Source organism: Hypanus sabinus, chromosome 14 (genome assembly GCF_030144855.1).
Source record: "Hypanus sabinus isolate sHypSab1 chromosome 14, sHypSab1.hap1, whole genome shotgun sequence".
NCBI lineage: Eukaryota > Metazoa > Chordata > Chondrichthyes > Myliobatiformes > Dasyatidae > Hypanus > Hypanus sabinus.
This window is the reverse complement of record NC_082719.1, coordinates 41,562,912-41,577,890: the sequence shown is the minus strand read 5'-3', so window position 1 is coordinate 41,577,890 and position 14,979 is coordinate 41,562,912. Positions and strand designations below refer to the sequence as shown.

The following is a 14,979-nucleotide window of genomic DNA, read 5'->3' as shown; positions in this document are numbered from 1 at the left end:
TAACATACTATTGCTCCATATAATATCTGTAATATTTCTTGATTAAAACAAATCAATTAGGAAAAACATGTACCTTGGATTTCAGTCAACTGGAGAACGATAAATCTATGATTTTACTTGCTTTGCCAGAGCAAGTGAAGTCTATTTTAAATATTTGTAACTGAATTTGTGATCCCAAAGCAGTTATTGCATAGGCAGGTAATGTTGCAGAATTGTGGATAAAATCAAGACATAAAATAGACGTTTTAATGAATTGATAGCTTTGCATTTTCTTGAGAGAAGCCTCTCAATATCACCCAAGCTACGTAACCTGATTTTTAATGCCACAGTATTCCTCCACTCCCGTCTTCATTGTTTAAAACAAGAGTCTGAAAATTGGAAAATTTTAAGCTGAATAAATTTCCTTTTTTTTGTCTGAACTGTAAGATCGTCTATGGGGGTTACAACAAAAATACTACAACAGCTTTCTAATAAATTGTACCTTTAACACAGGAAATGTCCAACTTGCTTACAGAGGCAATAATTAAACTAGCTACTGAGCCAATGAAAGAAGATTAGACTGACCATGAAACTTCTTTTTGGGTTAAAAGAGAGAACTAGAAAGGTTAAAGAAGCTCCAAGGTGTGGAATTCAGTTGTCAATATAAACAGAGGACATTAATGTTAAATATTTAATTAAGGAGTAGTAGCAATATCTGAAAATGCTTGTCCAAAATTGGTTAACTTGTGCTGATGTAGTATTGTATCATCTAATTACATTACGTGATTTAATCATGGTAGAATTCACCTATATAATCACCAGTATAGATTGTCTGATTCAAATGAATATCCTCTATTCCCTTGAAAGATGCTCCTTCAACTGCCCTTATTCCTTGGTCACACACATAAGCCATAGTCAATTTCTCATAGTTAATGTTTCTCCAACACCATATACAAGTTTGCTGATGATGCCACTGTTGAGGGCCGTATCAAAGGTTGGTGATGAATCATCATACAGGAGGGATATTGAAACTTTGGTTGAGTGGTGTCATAACAACAACCTCTCACTCAATGTCAGCAAGTCCAAGGAACAGACTGTAGACTTCAGCAGAGGAAAACCAGAGGTCTATGAGCCAGTCCTCATCAGAGGATTAGAGGTGGACAGAGCTGGCAGCTTTAAATTCCTTAGTGTTACTATTTCAGGGGACCTGTCCTGGACCCAGCATGTAAATGCAATAGGGAAGAAAGCATGGCAACGCCTCTACTTTCTTAGGAGTCGGAGGAGATTCAGCATGGCATCAAAAACTTTGACAGACTTTTATAGATGTGTAGTAGAAAGCAAATTGACTGGCTGCTTCCAGCCTGGTATAGAAACACCAATGCCTTTGAATGGAAAATCCCATGAAAGGTAATGGATTCGGCCCAGTACATTACAGGTGAGGTCCTCCCAACCATTGAGCACATCTACATGAAACACTGTCGTAGGAAAGCAGAGATCCATCGTCAGAGATCTTCACCATCCAGAACATGCTCTTTTCTCATGGGTGCCATCAGGTGGAAGGTACAAGAGCCTCAGGATTCACACCACCAGGTTCAGGAGCAAATTAGGCTTTTGAATGAAAGGGTATAACTACACTCACTTGTCCATCCATTGAGATGTTCACACAACCAATGATCTCACTTTTAGGACTCGTTATCTTGTTATTTCATGTTCTTGTTATTTATTTATATTTGCTCAGTTTGTTGTGTTTTGCACTCTGATTGTTCTTTCATTGATCCTTTTATAGTTACTGTTGTCAAGATTTACTGAGTCTACCCGCAGGAAAATGAATCTCAGGGTTGTATGTGTGGACATACATGTACTCTGATATAAATTGACTTTGACTTTTTTTATTAGATAGAAAGGAACTTTTGACTCATCTAGACTATTTTAGCTCTCCGAGCAATGCAGTTCCCCCACTTACTTTCTTTGTGAGCTATTCTTTTTTGCATTCCCATCAGTATCCCTCTGATTCTCATGCCATGGTAGCAATTAAACTGTAATCCAGTACATCATTGGGATATTGGAGAAAACCATCAGTGGCAAACCTTGTGATGACAGGCGTAATATGTAAACTCGACAGCACTGCCCTGAAGAGTAAGATTTCGTCAACAGAGGGCTTGATGCATTGCATTCTTTTATTTCCTATTTTCCATTTGAGAGCGGGGCAAGTAGGGCATTATCCTCTGTTAGAGAAAGGCAAGTCCTAATTTTATAATCAGATCAGTGAGCTGAATCATTTGAACAGGGGCTTGAATGTGGAAGACAGAAAGGTTGGAAGAAATGGTTTGTCAGGAGTGGAGTTACCTCTGCACTCTATAGTAATTTTTGAGTCCTGAACTATTTGTCTATTGAGAAAGAAGGAAGATGGAGCTTGATTGATGTTATACTGCAAGAGAAGCAAATGACAATGTTACGTACCCCCTAACTAGGTCACTTACCAGCAAAGATAGAGAGGTCCGTTGAAGTCTGATGGTACTATTTTTAAAAGTCTTAATTTATAAAGGGGCACAAAAATAAGATTAATACGTCGTCACTACTCAATCTAAAATCTAATAACCATCAATAAGAAACAGCTGGATCGTTTGTCTAGGGGATAATATATTGTCCGATGGAAATATAAAAGTCATCAGTTCCTGCAGGCTTCAGCCTTTGGGGACCGCTGGGTTTTCACTTGTTGGAGAGAGAGAGGTTTGTGAGAAAAGTAATTTGCCCGGGTCTTTTATGAAGCAAATCCATTGAATCAGGGGAGCAGGCTTCCCCGTTGTTAGATAAAAGCTGGTTTCCGTGGTTCCAGCCACCGATTCCAGCCACGGAATCGGACGCATGTGGCTTCCTTCAAATGGCTTCCCGCTACTACAGGATCGTTAGCGTTTCTTCTGGTGCGTCTGAAGGGGTTGTTCCCCCAGACCCTCTTTTATACTTTCTCACGGGGTCTCAGATGTCAAGCAGGTTGGGATGATGCAATCTCTCTCTCAGCCAGCCCACTTTGCCCAAGGGCTTGCACATAGCATAGTCCCCAATCCACATACGTGGTCTCCAGGAGACAATGGTCAATGTCACATTATTTTGCATCGCTGGGGAACGAGGCATTCGGCACGTCTCTCTCTCCCATTTCCTGGGTCTACTGACCTCCCCTCAACTAGTGCTCTTGCAATTCTCACAAAGGAGGGGGCTGCGGACATAACAACAAAAAAATATTTTCTGGTCAAATTTAAGCATTTGAAAATGCAAACAGAATACATGTACTGAGCATGTAATGTACATAAAAATGTGCATTATTAGTTACAGTACAACACAAAATCTGGAGTAGAAGGACTGAAGTAGGAAATATATTTGAGAAATTATAGCATGCGCAGTATTTAATCTTCTTGGAAATTTACCCACAGATCTTTTTCATAGATTTTATAGTTTCCTTCCAGCAAATATTTTACCAGTTTGTCCTGAAACCTCGCACATAACTTTTCCCAAAATAACTGCAAGACTGCTTTGTTTTAAAATGATTTCTATAAGCATGAAGGTCAAATAAACAAGACAAGTGGATAACTTAATTGTTAATTCACCCTGGCTAAATATAGATTAGCAATTCTCTGTCTACTTATCTGCATTGTTCAAGATGAAATAAATGAATTGGTTATATTATTTAGCTTGACATCTTCAGATCCTTATCATTTTTTTTCTTTTTGATAAATGTTTCTGTGTTTTGGAATAGGTTAACGAAGACCAAGTAAAACAGATGGAGATTGAAAACAGCTTCATCACTACTTGGAAAGATACACAGGTATGAGCCTCCCTTTGAAGTATTTTCAAGGTGTTTAAGATCAAGTTTAAAAATGTTCAACTCACAGGTCATTTTACATGCTTTGAATATTTAAAGCCATGCTGTTTTACAGATCTTAATGAAATTTCTAGAAAGGAGTACTGAGGACATACTGGACAGGTGTCTATTTGTGTGCACTTTTCATTGTGAATCTCTGAATGTTGAGACAATGCACAATAATCAGAGTTGCTGAGTTTTACAGAATGCTAATGTCCTTTACCATTATGTCTTTCTGGAGCTAGAGCATTCTTTCAACTGAAATCTTAAGTTCAAGAACTAAAAGGAATTGCATCAATGCATTTTCGCATATTCTTAGTTATTGTCTCTAAAAGAGGTTTCAACCTACCATTTTTGCATCTGTGACTAAGAATTCCTTCCTTCCCTCTCTGCTTCTTCTGTTATCACTTTTTTTTGTCTCCCTTGTTTAGTATCATTTGGGGGCAACACTGTTGAATGTAAACAACAGAATATGCCCTACTCAGGCAGACATGGGGCATATGAATGATCCATCAATATCAATGACCCTGCATAGTATGCCCCATTCACCATCTCAACCCTCTTTCAGTCCTTCTCTCTCTCTAATCTTTACTCCCCACCACCATCTTCTGAACCCCCCCCCCCCATTCTACTTCCTGCTCATCTCAGCCCACTTATTTTTTCAATGATTTAGGGTCTGTTGCTAGGAAAGAAGGCAAATGCAATTCTGGCATTCATTTTGAGAACACTGGATTATAAATGCAAGAATGTACTGCTGAGGTATTGGTCCAACTGCATTCGGAATATTATGTGCACTTTTGGGCCCTGTAGCTAAGGAAAGATGTGCTGGCCCTGGAGAGGGTCCAGAGGAGATTCACAAGAATGATTTGAGGAATGAGAGACTTAATTTTTGAGGAGTGCTTTTGGCTCTGGGCCTGTACACAGTGGAGTTTAGAAGAATGAGGGGGTATGTCATTCTAAATACTCTAAATACTGAAAGGTCTGAGTAGAATAGATGTGGATCTAATATTTACATTGGAAGAAGAGTCTAGGATTCGGAGGCTCAGCCTCAATGTAAAGGGACGTCCTTTTAGACTGAGATGATCAGGGATTTCTTCAGCCACATGGTAAATCTATTGAAATCATTGCAGTAGATGGCTGTGGATGCCATATCATTTAGGGCAGAGATTGTTAGGTTCTTGAATCATAAGGGGGTTAAGGGTTAGGGGAGAAGATGGAAGAATGGGGTTGGAAAAAATAGCTGTGAATGACTGGTTGTTGAGCCAAATGACCCACTTCTTCTCCTCTATCTTATGGCTTATATTCTCTTGGCAGGTCTCCATACCCTGGGACCTCTACCTCTCCACATCCCAAACTTCTCTCCATTTCCTCTCTCCCTCTTGAAACCTTATAAAAGCTTCAGGAAAAAGATGGTTGCCCATAGTTGGCTAAAACCATGGGTAAGCTTTTATCTGGCTTCTTGGTGCTGTTTGAATTGATCGGACCCCTGGCATCTTGCCTAATGGTTCTCTTGACTTGCACCTCCTTTGGTCACAGAGCTGTGCTGCCTCAGGCCTGTAGTCCAGTAAGGAATACTCCTGGGCCTGTTGGAGACACCGGGAATATGCAGTTGTCCACTATGTATTGCAGTTGTGTTTTGAAAGTCCTAGTGCATTCCTACCAGGGGTGGGCGGTCATTCATCCTCATGCCAGTAGATCAGTTCAGGCCTCTGTCATTTTAGCATCCAGGCCACCCTTTTGCCTTCTCTACCAAGAGACTACAAATCTGATCTGATACCGTGGCTAATAACCATCCGCACAGGTGTATTCGATTGGAAACTCCTCAGGAAAAGAAATTAGTTTATAGATGCCTGAAGGCCAGTGTCCAACTAAGGAACAGATGGTGTGTAGAAAGGGTGCAGAAGGTACAAGAATTCACTCATTACCGTGACGTGCACTGCTTCTTCAGCCCTATCAAGGCCATCTGCAACCAAAGCATCAAAGGAGTGGCTAACTGAGTGCTGCAAACTACATGTACGAGTCAAGGAAGAGACCCAGTTAGCACGTGTGGGAAGAGGCACGTTGAAGGACTTCTCAACATTGTCCTTAACATGAGTGCCCTTGACTCTATCTCATCAACCTTCTGCGAGCACCTGCACCACCACACCTACAAGAAGTCAAAAAGATAAAAATGTTGATGGAAAAGCAATAAAGCCTCTGTAGCAAGCGATATCTGTTACCATTCTAAAGTATGGTGGAGAAAGACCGGGTTCACTCACCTTGGCACTGAGCTGGCCCCGTCCCATGGCTGTGGCCCACATTCATCGGGCTGCTGGACCAGCTACGATGCTGAACTAGTCCCGTGGCAGTGGACTCACTTTTGCGGACAACATGCTTCAAGTTCTGTGTGTTATTTGTTTACTTTCTTACAAGTCTTTTTGCACATTGTTTGACAGTCTTAGCTGCATGTGTTTTCTAATGGCTTCTATTGTGTTTCTATGTTTTGTGGCTGCCTTCAAGAAGACAAATCTCAATGTTGTATATAATACACACACTTTGAACTTTGCCTCATTTCCCCTAGGAAGACTTAATGTATTCCTATTGGCAAACCACAGTATGCCTACACCCAACAGCAAACCTCACAAATGCGTGGTCTCTTCCTAAAACCCTCATTGCAAGTTGCAAGGTAGGCAAAGGAAAGAAAAGCTTAAGGTTATTCATAAAAACTTATTGGTAAAGCTGGAATATTCCCATCAACACGGAGGAATTCCTGGTCAATGTCTAGTCACAGTGGAGGAGGAGCAATCAGAAGAGTTTGAACAGTGTAGGAGCACATGACCATCCACCCATGTACCCTCATATCTCATGTGTAGCAGAAACTAAGAATCCCTCATTAGTGTCAACTGCTATCGTAGCATCCGCAGACCTTGAGCAGAAGCAAGTCCACCTCAATCCTGAGAAAATGCTTAAGAAGAAGCCTGGGTTAAAGTGATGATGAAACACAGCACTTTGCATCGTCCAGGATAAAGCTGTAGAGAGACTGGTTATGACGGTCACTCTACTTAATATCTCACCCCTTGACTGCCCATGTTTAATGGCATGTCTTTGTTACACCCAGTACCTTACCAGGTGTACTTTGAAGAGAACAAGATAAACGCGTCTCAGAGGCACCGTCATGTGCAGTTCACCTCATCGTTTCACGTTGTTCCTGGCTTCATGAATCCTCTGCCAAGTACCAAGTGGGAACACAACACCACAAATGCTGGAGTAATTCTAAAAAGGAGCCAATTATCATTAATATGACAATTGCTGATTAATAATGTGGCCTTGCCAATGTCACACACAAGAACAAAAATTCATGTGCTTCGATTGTCTCATTTACAATCAGTTAATTGCTTCGAGATGAAAGAGTATACACTTAATTCATCTGTGTGTTACGTATTTTTAATCAGTCCGGAAGTTGCATATTTTAATAACTTTTAACAACAGAATTACAGCTTTGGTGTTAATTGCTAAAGTTTAATTTAATTAGAATAAGAGTATTTTGTAGTTTAATTATGAATGCTTTATAAAAGGGCAATATTAATTACATAACTTCACTCTGGCTAAGTGATTGACTATTAATGTGGAATTTTTAATTAAGTGTTTGTTGGTTTAATGGATTGGTTTTGCTCTGGGAATGAATTAAAAGCTTTAATTTTTGGGAGAATAATTCTTTTCAACTGTGAAACTTTTCTTCTCAGTGGTAACTCAAATTATTTCTTTTCCACTGGACGTGACAAACCATTTTATTACCATAGGAGTGAAAATATTTGTTACTGATGTACTATTTGGTGTACATATCAAATATCCGTAGCCATGGCTGCCAACGTGTATGTTCTAGATCTCAGCGTGGTGAATTAGAATAGCCGTATACCACTTTGTTGCTCATCCTCCCCAAAGTGAAGGAGTGATGAGGTCATGTTTCCTTACAATAATGAAAGAGACCATTCAGCCCATTGAGTCCTCAACAGCTCACAAAGCAGTCACATTATTCCTTTTACCCCATTTTTTTTCCCCAGTAGCATAATCTCTCTCATGTGTTCATAAATTTCCCATCCCTTCCCTTTCTTACCATGGTCGCCCACCTTCACTCTGGGTAATTTACGGTGCTCACTTAACCTAACAGCGCTTAACCTAACCTTAACCTAAACAGTAATTCCCACAGCCTTTGGGATGTGGGAATAACTCAGATGCCTTGGAAAAGCCGGCAGGGTAACACCACTCACATCGGTCAGTGTCGGGAAGAAGTCCTCGGGGCTCTGAGGCAGCAGCTTCGACAGCTTTCCCACTGTGCCACTCCTGTTCAGGAAATCTGGTCCCCTTACCTGAGTTACAGCAGCAACAAGATATCAGTGGACATGTATGACATTCCAAAGATAGAACTGTCAGCATACGTATTAGGTACTGCTATTATGTAAAATATTCTGGAGCAACACACACAATTCTGGAGAAGCTGAGTGGGTCAGGCAGCCTCTATGGAGGGAAATAGCCGATTGATGTTTCAGACTGAGACCCTCCATCGGGACCGTGTTCTGGAAATCATTGCCTTTAGATTGCGCAAGTGATATTTCTAATGTTGACGGTTTAAATTTGCTGATTGTTCCAGTTCAAACTCACAAAGCTACTCCAATACTGTCAGCTCAATCATATATTGTGTCCCAAAGCATGAAGCATTGATATGGACTTCAGTTTTTTATTCCTGCCCTTCTCTGCAAAATAGAATTAAGCAAAATTCTGTGAACTATGCCATGAATCAGCAGTCACTGACTGAGCCAGTTAAGCAATTTTTCGTCATTGGATCCCTCATGATTTTGGCTTCTTTCTTTCTCCAATTCTACTTCTCTCCAAGATACATATATTCCACACTGTCATCTTAATAGTAATCACTACATTAGTTCAAAAGCCTTTGCACCTGCCATCCTGTCTCCTCTGAGATGTTTCTTGCATTCTACCACCTTCAGGGTACCAGTTGGTAAATTAATTGATCATTGTAAATTGTCCTATGATTACGCTAGGATTAAATCAGGGGATTACTGGATAGGGCCATTCAAAGGACCTGAAGCACCTATTCTGCACTGTATCTCAATAAATAAATAAATAACCAAACTTTTGGTCACTGGTGCTAGTACCTCCTCGTTTATAACCCATATAAATGTTCATTTGTTAAGGCTCAAATGCGTGTCTTAGGATGTCTTAGCTAAACTGAATACAATGCACCATATTGTTCTTTTTGTCAGATCGCACAAAGCCCAGCTTGGATCAGTATTTATTTTGTATATGATGCTCTTTGCAGTGATAGTGTTTCCTCACAAACCTCTCAATGTGACCATTTTTCCTATCTCTGTCAAGACTTAGAACAAGAAAAGATGGCTTCTGAAATTTTTCTCTTCTTGCATATTCCAAGGGTAGAACTGTTAATATAAGTATTTGATATACTGATATGAGAATGTAAAGTTTTCTGGAAATTGTTTACTTTAGGTAGCACAAGCAGGTGATCTCATCCTTGAAGTATACCTGGAGAAGAAGGAGGCTGACTATTGCTTCATTGTTAGGGTAGGTATTGGCATGATGTTTCAAATATCCAATAATCAGTCAAAATTTGCACCCTCATTCCCAGTACTTTCACATGCGTCTGCCTTTAATGGAGTTAACTTCAATTTAAAAGCAGCCATATAAACTATATTTATGCACCCAGTTTTGTACCTGAACTGATTTTGTAGCTTGGTTTCCATAGATACATTTCATGAGTACATAAAGTTAAGTGGAGTGTGTATGTTAACTGCAGCACAGCTGATTATTCAGACTTCCTCCTTAATTAGGCAGACGCAGGCTAAGCATGGCGACTAAGTCCTGTATCTCTCAATCCTTGTGACTGTAGGATTAAGGGGGTTATTTAGGTATATATGACAAGGGTTTCCAGTTATAGAAACATTAACAAAATTTTCTTTATTTTCCCCAAAATCTGATCATGAAAGATGCTTGATTAGAAACTATTCTTTACCCATTCCGTTAGTAATGCCTTTTCTTTAAAAATAATATTTTCAGTATATTTCAAGGATTAGGTTGGTATCTCATTCCAACTGATGGCATGTGACTGCAATTCAAACCGCTCAGTACCAATCTGAAGCAAATTTGGTTCCTTGAGCCTTTTCAGAGTGCAGTGAAAGTCACCCACATCACTTTGGAATTCCATTGTGATCAGGCAAGAAGGCCCAGCTTTCTTTCTCCAAAGCAATTCATTGTTTTCAGTGATCCAACTGCCTCATGTTACATTTACAAAAGTAGCTTCCCACATTTTAAAACTTCCTCAGTGTGATGTTTAAACTCATGCCCCGAAGATCAATGGATTATTATAATCCATCAGTTTTCAGAAGCCACAGTTTATAAAACCATGAAAAGCATAGATGAGATAGATATAGTCACAGTATTTTTTCCAGGGCAGGTTAGTTTAAAACTGGAGAACATAAGTTTTAAAGTGAGAGAGGAAAAACATAAAGGAGACCCGAAGGACAGATCTTTCTACACAGAAGATGCTGGGTCCACGGCAGAGGAGGTGTAGTGGTTGGTAAAATATTTTTTAAAAGATATTTAGACAAGGTATGGATAGAAAAGGCCTAGAGGGATACACGTCAAATGCAGGCAAATGGGATGAGCTCAGGAAAACAGCTTAGTCGGCACGGTCGAGTTGGGCTGAAGGACCTGCTTTTGTTCTGTGTACCTCTATGAATGTAATCATATGCCAGCCTGCAAATAATCAGACAAGATTTATTTATCCATTGACTGTTTGATGATTTGAAAGCCCCATTTCCAAGATTGCTGGTCCTAAGCCATTAATACTAAACTGTCTTAATATTTGTTAATGTCAAGTCATGTGTGAACAGTATATGAGATGTTCGATGAGTTGATGGATAGAGTTGACAAAGGTAATGCAGTTGATTTGGTACATATGGATTTCTAGAAGGCTTTTGGTTAGATACCATTTAACAGGTTTATCAGCAAAGCTGATGTGTATGGCATATAAAGTTTACTGATAGCTTGGATAGGAAGTTGGTTAAGAAACATGCAATGGAGAGTTTTGAATTCTGAGTTGTGAGAGCTGAGAATCATTACTTTTTGGACTGAAGAAGGGGAAAAGTGGCTTTTTCTAGAGATTGGTGATCATTCTGTAGTATGCTCCTTGTTGCTGAGTGCAAGATATAACATGAAGAGAATAATATAACCATGCAATAATCATACTATTGCATTATTGTACCCTATTATCAATGCTTTGGTTCTGAGTTGTCTTCTTTCCTAGCCTGTACAAAAATCTACATAGTCTCTGGCTCATTCTGCTGTGGAATTGACTGAGTATGTCTTAGGAATAAAAATAATTTGTACTTTGAAATGAAATGAAAAACTGAAATATTAGATCATTCCAAGTTGTATTTTGGGAGAGAGAGGGAACAAAATTACTTCAACTTTTTCAAGATGCTTATCCATTTAGTTATTGCATAATAGGCATCCTCTTCGAATTTTAGCGTGGAAGATGTTGTTGAGAGATTAAAGTAATGTTACTCCTATCATTAATATAGTTCTGCTGATTTCCACTGCATTTACATTAAGATCTGACAGATCTGTCACAATTCTCAGAAAGTGCACCACAGGCAATAAGTTGCTTTGAAATATGACATTTCACAGGCAATGTAGCAGCCATTTTAAGCAAACCAAAGCTACGAAGAGACAGACCAGTTAATATAAGCTTACATTGTGATGAATGATGGCAGAATGTTTGCTGTGTTAACTTCAGATAATGCCATGGGCTTTTTCTTTCAGCATTTTGTGCAACCTTTCTGTCAATAGGAAAATCTATTTAAAAGAAATAGATTTTACTGAATTATCTCAACTGCTTTGAAAATGATGCAAGATCAGAACTGCTGTTTGAATTGCAAAAGTTTTGGAGGTTCAGATATAACGTTTATCTATTGCATATTTATCAAATCTTGCTTTGGAATAATTTATACCTAACGTGTCAGCTACATTCACTGTATTCACATTTTGACAGCTCTGTATATTTAAATTTGCAATTAAGGCCTTTTTTTTACACTGTGGCTTACAGGTATCTCCAACGATGACTGCTGAAGAACTGACTCACTCTGTCTTAGAAATGAAAAGCATTGCTATTGAGGAGAATGTTGCTTGGGCTACGTTTGAAATGATAGAGAGTGGAGACCTTGGTAGGATATTAACCATTGCACATTAAAATTCTATGCAAGGTGACTGCTTGTTGTTTCAAAACAGTGAAGACACCCTGTCTCCTCTTGTCAATGACAATCCTGTCATTTCTACTTGCATATATTATTCACCCTTTAAATAACCAGTCTCTTGATAATAGGAGTCTAATTCATAAGCCATAAGCCTCAACTTCACTTGATCCAAATGCAGAGGAACTACCCCACTGGTCCAAAACATTCCGTGGTCCAGTTGAAGGGGTTTCTCTAATGGCTCATAGAAAAGGCCCTGCTTCCAGGAAGAGAGAAGGAACGAAATTACAACTTTTTTAAAGTTTATCCATTTAGCTCTTTCATAGTAGGCATCCTCTTAGAATTTTAGTGTGGAAGATGGTGTTGGAGGATAAAGTCACGTTACTCCTTTCGTTAGTATTGTTCTGCTGATTTCTACTGCATTAAGTTCGGACAGATCTGAAACAAATAACGCAAAGTGCGCCACAGGCAAGAAGCTCCTTTGAAATAAGCAATAAGACACAGTAGAGCAGTGGCTGTTAGCAGAAATAAAGTAGAACGAACCACATTAATAAATTGGCTGGGTAGCTCACCTCCAGTGATTAATCTGATACCACATTGTCTCCAACACATCAGCAATGTGCTAGAATACTCCCCGCTTGTTACTCCTAACCAGCAGTGAGAGCGTTTAAGAAGTTATTCACTATCCAGGACAAAGCAAGTAACTGGATTGAAGTCCTCAGCTTCTATTCCCTTTACCACTGGCACGCAGTGTCTGCAAATGCACTGCACTCGATCAACTAGGACTACTCCCACAGGGCCTTCCTACTTGCCAGAAGTACTAGGAGTATGTTCACCATAACGACTTAAACGTGTCAAAAAAGTGGTTGAGCACCTTGTTTGCAAGATGTTCTAGGGATATGCAATAAATCCTAAAATTCTATCAAAGCTAATGAACTCCTAGATTCTGAAAGATGAACCAAAAAAAAAGACATTAGCTAAAATTTGGAGCTGTGTTTTGTCTACCTGGGTGAAGTTTTGGAGGTATAACAGTATAAGACAAATTCTGCTCTTGCTTGGGATCCAAGTAAATGTGCTTCATTGGCAGAATAATTGAATAATAGTCTGCTGTGTTTTACTTTAATTTCTAATCCAAAGCTAGAAGCCAGTTATCACATCACAATCTTGAAAAGATCTGTGATAACAAGATATCCCATGGCATATTTAGCCAGCTAAGTCCTTTTAAGTGAATTATGGATGTAGAAATTTTTTCCATAGTCTCAAGATTGCAAAAAAAAAAATTCCCACAGTTGCAAATAGCTTGATGTTGTTCACTGACTGATTTTGTGCTGTTGTAGAAATTAGCTGTATGATGATGCATCAGACAACCCTGTGGCTCTCCAACAATGCAGAGGCTTTGGCTTAGAATTGTTGATTGCTGCTAATTCCTCGTGGCTCCATGGGAACCTACGGTACTTTCCAATTGTTTTAAAAACAGAACGTTCCTTTTATTGGCATCTGCTGCTGAGGCCATGCAATCTGCAAAGAGATCTTAATATTTGCTCACTAATCAAAAGGCAGTTCAAAAAGGAGCCTTAAAGCTCCCGTCTCTTGCACACGCAAGGGGAGAACTGGTCTTTTGTGGCAGCCTGTAGTATCACACAAGAAATAGCCAGATTCCAAGCATTTCTTGTGGCTGGGCCTCTTTCCACCTGGACAGCAAGGCCTAGATTATAACTGAAAGAGCTCAGTTAGTTGTGTGTTCTGGATACTTATTGTCCAACTATTAAAGAGGGTGCTAATTAAATATTGTCAAATTATTGATGCCAAGAAACTATATCTAAATGACATCAACTCAAAGATTTACAATAAGATAAAGTAATTTGAGTAACTTGTCAAATAAACTAAAAAAAAGACAATCTTATTTCTAAGAGGTTAAGTTATTTTGCATTTTCCTGAAGGATGCATGAAAGGATTGCTTAAAGGCGGGTCACATTAATTTGATAGCTGACACCGTAGATTACGAGTTAAAATGTTTATTCTTATTTAAATATGTTCTTAATTTAGTTCACTGTTCATTCATTGTTGGTCGATGTTAGCAGTTAAGGAAGGAATTAATAAGTCGTTCTTGTTTACTATGTAACATCATTGTTGTACACTTCCCACTCCACAGAGAGACCACTCCACTACCAAGAGAATGTCCTGCAACAGGTTCTTCAATGGAGCATACTACCAGAGCCCGAATCTGCCTACTTGATCGTAAAGCAATTTCAAGCAGCAAGTGCAATCAAAAGCTACTTGGGTATAAATGTCAACTTTGACAAGTTTTTAATGAAAGCAGATCATTGCACACATGTAGGAAACTAAGTTGAAAATGCATCTCATTTTTGCATGACTGCTGGTAATGAACCAAGCTGTCTGTATCTGCCAACTTCATATTAGAATCCTGCTACCAGCAATCTCCCAATCAAATGGGCATATAAGCATATGTCAAGCAAGCATAATATTTCTAAGATAAGCCTTCCTTTTGCGCATCACCCTGTAGTCATGAGGCCTGCTCTCATGAAAGTTGCTGAATTATCATTGTTTCAGGAAGGCATTTTAGTCTTTGTGTATTACAGTGGTGCTCAGCTTAGGGTTCAGGAACTTTGCAGAGTTGACAATTGCCTGTGTGCTTCTGTGAGGGGGTCAACATGTGTCGAGAAGATTGGAAGCAAAGTTCCTTAAGTTTGTGGTGAGTCAGGTTATGGTGGTGACTGGTGTTTGCAAATGGTCTCAGTGTATCCTCCAGGCCACATTGCTTTGGTGACAGAGGAATGAGACATTGAGTTCAGTGGCAGGACTATTGACCAAGCAGGAAATAAACTTTGATTTAACTTCTAACTAGAACTTATGATGGGAGAT

The 14,979-nt window shown here is 39.3% G+C and overlaps 1 protein-coding gene across 5 annotated transcripts in view; it reads left to right on the top strand.

The window, feature by feature from the left end:
- Positions 1-14,979, top strand: part of arap2 (ArfGAP with RhoGAP domain, ankyrin repeat and PH domain 2) — a 416,402-nt gene that overhangs the window by 326,510 nt on the left and 74,913 nt on the right. For all 5 annotated transcript variants that reach the window (XM_059989011.1, XM_059989013.1, XM_059989014.1 and 2 more), the window contains 4 exons: positions 3,731-3,799; positions 9,335-9,409; positions 11,952-12,069; positions 14,249-14,377. In XM_059989011.1, coding sequence (XP_059844994.1) covers positions 3,731-3,799; positions 9,335-9,409; positions 11,952-12,069; positions 14,249-14,377 — 391 coding nt within the window. The remainder of the gene's footprint in view (positions 1-3,730; positions 3,800-9,334; positions 9,410-11,951; positions 12,070-14,248; positions 14,378-14,979) is intronic.